General features: G+C 38.8%; 1 protein-coding gene across 5 annotated transcripts in view; it reads left to right on the top strand.

The window, feature by feature from the left end:
* The window catches only part of CCDC148 (coiled-coil domain containing 148), a gene marked incomplete at its 3' end in the record, with an annotated part of 216,997 nt that extends 208,105 nt beyond the window's left edge, over positions 1 to 8,892 (top strand). For all 5 annotated transcript variants that reach the window (XM_079782912.1, XM_079782908.1, XM_079782910.1 and 2 more), the window contains 3 exons: positions 1,590 to 1,707; positions 4,467 to 4,607; positions 8,736 to 8,892. In XM_079782912.1, coding sequence (XP_079639038.1) covers positions 1,590 to 1,707; positions 4,467 to 4,607; positions 8,736 to 8,882 — 406 coding nt within the window. The remainder of the gene's footprint in view (positions 1 to 1,589; positions 1,708 to 4,466; positions 4,608 to 8,735) is intronic.
* Between the last annotated feature and the right edge of the window lie 264 nt (positions 8,893 to 9,156).

The raw sequence follows: 9,156 nt of genomic DNA on the forward strand, positions 1-9,156 counted from the left end.
TCCTAATCCTCCAGCCCCAGCTCAGGTGCTGTCTTCTCAGTGAAGCCCTTGCTAAACCAGCAGTCCTTTCCCCTTCCCAGCAAGAGTCATCTCACCCTTCCCCAGATTCCCAGAGGCCTTACTTATACCTCTCTGTTTACCTTGTTTAGTTCCTAGGCTTGCCTTTTTATCTCTATGTTAAGCTACGACTTCTTAAGAACAGTCTTTTTTCTCAGTCATTATCTTGCACAGGGTTTGGCATGGCGTCAGGATTCACAAGCCAGTGAGGTGAGTGGAGTATATCAAGGGGAGAAGAGAAAAGAGCATATAATGTTAATTGCATAGGGGTGGGAGGGTCTGACATGGGCCCTGGGGCCAGTCTGCTTGGGTTTGATTTCTGGCTCTGCCACTTCCTGGGTGTGAGAGCATGAACATCTTATATCGTCTGTCTATGCTTCCATGTCTTTATCTTTAAAGTGGGATCAATAATGGCACCCCAACATAGGGCTGCTGTGAAATCTAAATGAGACTTAGACTCATGTAAAGGACTTAGCACAAGCCTTGTTGCACAGGGAACATCTTAGTCAGTAAACATCAGGATTCAGAATAAAAAGGGTTTAGGGAAGATACATCCATGGAAAATGCAGGTGTACACACTAAGGGGAAAGCACATCTGTGACTGATGTCACAAATAAAGTTAAATCATCAATGATGGAAGAGAGAAGCAATGACCTCATACTCCCTGGAGAACCCAGGTGACTATTTTTTTTGAAAAGACAAATCTCATCTCTATAATTCAGTAAAAGAGTAGCTTGGACAAGAAGATGGTAAGAGAGGCTGCCCAAAAAAGACAACGTTGGAAGGCCAAATGAGCTGCGGGGGTATTAAGACAGTTGTTTACGCCCTGCTCTAATAGCTGCTGATGTTAAGGAGGATGGAAGCATAATGCGAAGGCAAAGTCATGTTTTGCTGCCATCTACAGTCAAACTGCAATGTTTAAAGTTGCTACACACACACACACACACACTCACACACACACACACACACACATTCAGAAAGAACATTTTGACAAAATAAGTGACAATATAAATAGTTTGGTTTAAGTTCTAGAAATGAAGATAATTTGGGCATGTTACTTTAGTATTTTATTTAATATTCTTTCTAAAAGTGTATATATATATATGTGTGTATATATATATATATGTATATATATATATATATATATATACATATATATATGTATATTTAATAAGTAACATCACCTTTTAAAAATCTCAAATTGTTAAAACTCATCAGAAGACTCAAATGAGCTGTAGGTGCAGCAGCCAACAGGCAGTTGGAGAGTCAAAACAATTATTTCAATGAGTAAAGAGATGGATTGGATTTTACCCCATGTTTGCCTGCCCTATGAGCTGTAGTTTCTCCTGCTATTATTAGAATTATTAGTAAAGTGCATTTTCCACAAATGTCTTTTATTGTTTGGATATGAGGAATCAACCCAAAGCAACTGAAAACAAAACCTGAGGGGCCTTCGGCCGCTACGCTTTTACCCTACAATGTCCGAGATTATGGTGATGTTTTCCCAACTTCCCTGTGCATTGTTTTTAAAGGGTTAACTACAGACAACAATTATTGGAAAAGCGTTTGATGGAGAAAAAAGAGGTGGCTCTTCAAGAAGCACATGAAGAAGAAGAAAGGGAGCGGAGGCTTGAAGCCCTTAGGAAACAGGTGTTTTTAATTTGAAATGTTCATGGGTGGTTTAAAAGAATGTTGCTAAGTGCTCCTAATAACATTATTCCTAGGGCTTAGTTTAGGAGTTCTGCTGTATAAAATGTAACTTGTCCCAATTGAGACACTGATCTTCATTCCGGGGAGCAATTAGGTTTATGTTGAACCATTTCCAGTTTCTTCGTATATTAAAAGGACTTTATCAGCACCTTTTAAAAAGCTCTCCCAAGATTTAAATGCATCCACATTACCTCCAGTTTAATAGCTGAATAGTATCCATTTACAGCAGTGAAACTCTGCATCTAGCCCAAAGATTTTACTCTCCTCAAAAAAATGGGTGGTGCTTGACCGAGATAATCTTCTTTGGGGTAGGAACCTCTGTTTGGATATATCCCATAATAAATAAACATGTTCAAAAGTACTTAAAAAAAATATAACCTCACTTTTTTTTTGGTGGAGAAATAAAAGTCTCCCATTGCTTTGCCTAATAAAAGTAGGCAAAAGTTTAGAAAGTAGATAGTACTTGACAAGATCAGAAATTTAAGAACTTGGGAAATGTGATAAAATAGTTTTTTTTCTTTTTTTTTTTTTCTTTTTTTTTTTTTAAATATACTTTATTGATTTTTTACAGAGAGGAAGGGAGAGGGATAGAGAGTCAGAAACATCGATGAGAGAGAAACATCGATCAGCCACCTCCTGCACACCCCCCAACTGGGGATGTGCCCTCAACCAAGGTACATGCCCTTGACCGGAATCGAACCTGGGACCCTTCAGTCCGCAGGCCGACGCTCTATCCACTGAGCCAAACCGGTTTCGGCTGATAAAATAGTTTTATTTGGTAATTTTTCAGAGTTTTTAGCCAGGGAGTGATTAGCTTAACTCAAAAGCTCTGAAGTCTTCACTGGCACCATTTCCCAGCTGACAAGGAATGATGGGTTTCTGTTAGTGCCAGTGGCGGCAACATAGGATCTTGGATAGGAACTTGGCCTCTGGTGTCCTTCAAACCTGGTACAACCTGGTTTGCTACTCACTGGCAGAAGAAACTTAGACCTTTTACCTAACTCCCTGTGTTTTATTTCCCCCTCTGAAAAATGGGAATAACAATATTAGTCCCTGCCTTGTAGGTCAGTAGTAATGTCTGTTTACATTTTTTGAATATTTACTAAGTATAAAGTCCTCTTATAAACACCCTGGGGTTTTAAATCATTTAATCTCTACAAAACCCTATCCTATAGGTGTTATTAATATTCCTGTTTTATAGAAGGGAAAACCAAGGAGACACAGAGGTTCCCCGGAGTTACACCGCTAGTAAAGATCAGGCTGAATTCAAACCAAGTCTAGTTAGGTGAGGTGGTATAGAGGAGGGATAAACGCATCTCATCTTCTTTGATAAAATAGATTAGAGAAATTCAAAGCATAGGAATGTAAGTCCTGGTCATGCTAGATTCAACAAAATTTAAATTATTCAGTCATTAGCAAATAAGTATATGCCATGGCTTTCTGGGGACAAAACTTAATGTCACTATTACTAAACACATCCTTGTTCAAAATAGAACTCTGACAACTATGGAATCCATATGGTTAGAATTGTTTCCATCTGTGAATCCTTGGAAAGAGGAAATATCTGTGCCTATTATCTATAAATCGTGTTCAGAACTATGATGTAAGATTTTGATCAGGAAACCTATAATAATGAAAGTATGTTCAATTCCCAGTTATGTCATTATAGTTCATAAATGCATTAAAAATGCCATTTTAATGATAATTATATTTTTTCTCTTAAGTTTTTTTATTTTTAAAGATTTTTAAAAATAGATTTTTAGAGCAAGATGAAGGGAGGGGAGAGAGAGAGAGAGAGAGAGAGAGAGAGAGAGAGAGAGAAACATGGATGTGAAAGGGAAACATTGATCGGTTGCCTCCTGACACCCCTACTGGGATTGAGCCTGCCTCCTAGGTATGTGCCCTGATGGAATTGAACTAGCAACCATTTGGTGCATGGGATGATGCTCAGCCATCTGAGCCACACCAAGCAGGGCTTTAATGCTAATTCTTGACTTTAGGAGTTAACAGACAGGTGTTACTAATGGTGCATATGATTTACAAAATTAGTGGCTTCATTTCATCAGGACACAGGTTTGGATTATTTCAATTATAATAAAGAACCAGGGCACTTGGGTTAAAGTTTTTCAGCAGAAGTGGGAGCACTGGTGTTTAACAGCCCCTGGAAATCTAGTTGCCTGGTACAATGGAAATTCACCCACCTGTCCCTATAATGCCAACACACTCAACTTTACCCATGAATAATATGCTCTAGATTCAGTTTATTCAGATCAAACTTTCTAGAAAGTTTCATGAGGTTGTCACCATGGCCACAGTTCGCTAGTGGTTAAAGATTACTGTTTTTATTTTACTTTTGGTTACTTTCAAGGTGTTTGAATATGTAGGTTTTCTATATAAGATTTCCTATGACTTTGTATCAGAAAGAGAAATTTTTGTCTAAATGTAATAATAACTATAATTTCAGTCATTAGAAACAATGATATATCACAGCCTTTTAATATTATATTTTGTTTTTAAACTACCAACTCCTTTGTGGATCTCTAGGACTGGCCTGGTTCAATATTCTTTCTACTCTCCCCTCTTAGGATTTTATCTTTAATAACATTTCTGAACTGTAATGGACATGAAACATTAATAATATTGCCTAGAGCATTTAGCCTGTATCTTGTTCCAAGTTGCTATGCTTTCTCTTCTTTTAGGTTGCTATTGTTGCTCAATTTGATCCTGTTAGAATGATGTCAGATACAATGGCATCGAAAGCGAGGATGGGTATTGGAATTGAGGAAGAATTTATTCTTCAAAAGCCACTCTTCACATTGAATACATACAACGAACAGCAGGTAATTATGGGAATTAGCATGTTTGGTACAAAAGCTATGATGATTATAAGAATTGTAGAATGTGTGTTTTGCATTACAAAGAATTTTCAACATTTATATTTGAATACTACACATATCAACACAATTTTTACTTCTAAATGATAGCACATAGTTACTGCACAACTGTTAATATTATAATATAGTTGGTAGGTGATCATAGAAAAAGCAATTTATCTGGAGATGTTATGAATCTGTCATTGAAAATTATTTTTAAACTTAAAAATAATTTTACAAAATCATACTTTAAAGTTGCGTTTGTACTGTATTTTGTTGGTGAATATTGCTCTATCATATTCAGAATTTGTTTAAATTCATACCATAATCCTTTTGAAGAAAAAGCTGATGATACTAGATTAAACAAAGCAGAGCGAAGTTTTCAGAAATTAAAATGAGCAGAAGATAATTCATCATAGCTAATGATACAACATTTTCTGTGAAAACAAGTATTAAGGGGTAATTTAACCATTTCTAGGAAGGGAGGACAGATGAATGAACGTGTATCCCTGAAATTAAAGGAGAAAGTAGTTAATTTTGCAAATCTAAGGAGACCTGCTAAATGCTTATTTAATTATTTAAAAGGCAGGAAACTTCATCCATTCACCCACTGACAAATAAATCAAGTGTGCCTGTAGTATGTGCTGCATACTTTGCTAGGGATTAAAAAATGTACAATTAATTTATTAATTGGACACCTATTGACGGAACAGATACTACACCTGGCACTGTGCCAGGTGCCGTCCTGAACAACGCAGACATGTCCTGTGTGGAAGTGGGGAGCTGGGGAGCTGGGCTGGGAGGACAGTAACATGCATGGGAATAATGCCACTAAGCTGAGGACACCTCCATAACGGAGGTCTAAGGGCCGCAGCCACCAGGGGAAGGGAATGGCTTAGGGAAATCAGAGAAAGTGTCAGAGAAAACTTAAGCTGTATCTTAGTTGAAGACATAGCAGCAGAAACAAAATTCATTCCAGATGATTTAAGCTAAAAACAAACAAAAAATAGATTAGTGGGAGAAAGTGAGCGTAGGGCGAGGGACAAATCATAGAGTCAAGGGAGTCTTCAGAAGCCACAGTGGGGAGGGCAGCAGGGGCTTGCAAAGAATTGAGTCGGAGGCTGGAAATCTCTCCCCACCTGGGCCGAAGAAGTGAGTCTCACCACGTAGAAGAGCGTGGAAAGAGGCCCTTACTGCTGTGTCTTCAATGGAAAGTACTGGGCAAGGGTGGGTGCTGGGAGATGAGACTCAGAACATAGGTGAGGGTCAGACTGTGAAAAGTCCTAGGGGTCTTGCTTGCATTTCACCTTTATCCTGAGCAGAGGCGAGACTTTGAAGCAGTTGAATTACAGAGCGGAATTTATGTTTTAGCAACATGTCCTGAATGGAAAATTGGTGAGGCTGGGGGGTGGGGGCTGGAGGTCATGTGGGGTCAAATGGCACCCTCACAGAAGTGGGGGAGGGGCAGGAATGGCTCTGGCTGAGGGAGAAGGGAGGAGGGAGGAGGGAGGAGAAGGAAGGAGAGATGATGAAAGTGAGAATAATTTTAAAGCAGACAGTTTGTTCCACTATTTGCTAGTTGTGTGAAGTTGTATACACTATTTAACATCTTCCTGTCTTGTTTCTTCATCTGTAAAATAATAATTTGCACGGTTCTTATGAGGATTAAGATAATAAATGTCAATTGCCTAGAACAGTGGTCGGCAAACCGCAGTTTGCCGCTCTGTTCACTAATGAGTTTGCCGACCACTGGCCTAGAATATTACCTGGCACCCAGTAGTAATACAGTAAATGATAAGTATTTGGTGTTGCTGCCATCAACCATCCTATATAATAAAAGGCCAGTGACCATAATGGCGTAATGACCAGAACAACTGATTGACCAGTTTCTATTAGGTGCATTGACCACCTCTTGGTTCCTCCCCCGAGCCTGCAGGCTCTGATTGCTGGATGGCCAACGGGGAACCACGGGGAACTGGGGTGGGTATTAGTGGCAGGGCAGAACTGGGGACTGGCGAGTGGGCAGAAGATGGCCCCGATCGCAGGCTAGGCCTAGGGACCCTACCCATGCACGATTTCGTGTGCTGGGCCTCTAGTGTAAGAATATAGAAGGAGAAACAGATTTGGGAAGAGAGAACTTTTGTTCAAGTCATGTGTTGGGTGAAAATGTCTAGTACACATTTACAAGAAACTGATTGGCTGCCTCTGGGAAATTGGGAAGATCGTGGTCAGTATTCAAAGGAGATCTCCATTTCACTTTGTTTATTCAAAAAGTAGAATAATTAAAGCAGTTTAAACCTCACCCCCCACCCCGGAGCTGAACAGTGGTAAACACATGCAGGTGGAGCATGAACCACCGGAAGTAGGTGAGAGGGACCAGGGAGCCTGGATTGGAGCAGAGGAGGAGAAACCTAGGGCTAAGGATCACATATGTTGCTTGTCAGACATAAATCTCTGTATTATTCTTGACTGTATGCATCACTGCCCCTAGTCCCGGAATCTGACCAGTTGCCAAGTTCTATTAATTCTTCCCTTCAGTGTTTCTGACAGTTATCTCTTCCTTGCTACCAGACTAGTTTAGGCATATTTATTACTTCATGTCTAGACCATTGTAGTAGCCACCTTAACCACTCTCTCTGCTTCCATCTCTTCTTTCCTTGCCTTCTTAATTTATCCTGAACTTACAATAAGATCCATCTTTTTATATATTGACAGTGATTATATTAATTCCATGCCCCAAACAGAAACAAATACAACCTCAGTAGCTCTCCAGACTCCTTGGCAGAGCCCAAAAGCCTTTCAAATTCAAGTCCCAGGCTTAGCAGTGTCCTTTTCCAGAGTTCCCCAATGGTGATTCCAAATGGACCGATTTGACCTCTAAGTTTGCATGTTCCTTCCTTTCATGCTCAATCTTTCTTCCTCCCCCATCTGCTTTAGAAAAGAGTACGTTGGACTTTAGCTCGGTGCTCCTCCTTACCTGAGACCATGCTACTCTCACCAGCACCAAGAGATGTACCACTTAGGGGTATCTATCACATGTTGCCACAAACGGTAGTTATCTGGGTATAATCTTATTACCCCTATGAAAGAGCTCCTTCAAGGAGGGGCTGCTTTCAACAGCTTATTATCCAATCTTCTAGGGCAGGGGTGGGGAACGTCTGGCCCGAGGGCCCTCTAAGGCCCTCGAAATCATTTGGTCTGGCCCTGCCAAAGCATTTGGAGTGAATTAATGAAATGTTTGACCAAATATAGCAGGCTAATTTTTAAGCTGATAATCTTGTATGGCCCTCAAATGATGTTATAAATATCCAAATGGCCCTCGGCAGAAAAAAAGGTTCTCCGCACCTGCTCTAGGGGGACTTTAAATCCAAGTAAAATGCTTCCCTAGCTGAAATCCACATGTGACTACCTTCTTATCATTGCAAACGGCACCACTGACATTTAATATTCACAGAAGGAGGAGTAAAGTCCAATCAGCTTTAAGTGAACACAGAAATCGAACTACTCGTATGTCTAGTCCCACTTAGAATCAGATAGATGGAAGCATTTTCTAGTTCTGCTTGAAATAGAAATCTGGCTTGGGAAGAAGGTTCTATTGATTTTTGTTTTTCAGGTAGTGGCCATGTGCTTAAACTTAATTTACATATTGCCAAGTGACGGAGAAATTAAAATGTCTGTTTAAAGGCAGATGCAGAAGGTTGTGGTTTAGATTTATTTTATTTTAATTAGTGATTGTCTATATTTGCATATTCCAGCCATCAATAAATAATGAATCAATGATATTATTGAAAGTAAACTTTTTTCATCTCATCTTTTAATAATTCTAATGTTTTGTATTTTGACTCATCTACTATGCAACAGTCTATACACCTTATGTTGGAAACCACTGATTCACTGGAAAGTGGCACTGTCAAAAAGGTTTGGATGTTTTCAGTAAAAATAACCATGATATTGTCACTGTATGCACAAAATTTACTGTCATCTAGTCATTTATCTAGCAAAAACAAATTATGCAGCTTGGGGAAATATGGCACTAAACTATTTACTGTAGTTCAATGAGTTGCTATTTATTTACATTGTACTTTATTTCTACAGATAATTTCTGACCCTAGACTTCGTTTTGAGTTAGCACTTCGAGAAGCTGGACTTCATAAAACCTTTTATGCCAAAGAGATATTACCAAAAATCAGTCCTCAAAAACCGCCAAGAAAGGACATGGAATCTACCGTATTTAAAACCTAGAGTTCATCTTCAAATCCTATTAAATGTAAACAAACTTTTTCTCTGAATACATTTATATGGATAACAATGATTACTGCTTTCTAAAATTTTTAAAAATATTGACATAGAATCATAGCATCTATTAAAACAGCCTTGCCTTTTAAAAAAATGATTCTTAGAATTTTATGCACTATTTCCAATATCTTTGTTTCTTTAATGGTACTAAATTCTCCAACACTATGAAACTTAATTATGACACATTTGGTACATATATTAGCATTTAGTAAATTGCAAT

The sequence above is a fragment of the Cnephaeus nilssonii genome (assembly GCF_951640355.1).
Source record: "Cnephaeus nilssonii genome assembly, chromosome: 10".
Classification (NCBI taxonomy): domain Eukaryota; kingdom Metazoa; phylum Chordata; class Mammalia; order Chiroptera; family Vespertilionidae; genus Cnephaeus; species Cnephaeus nilssonii.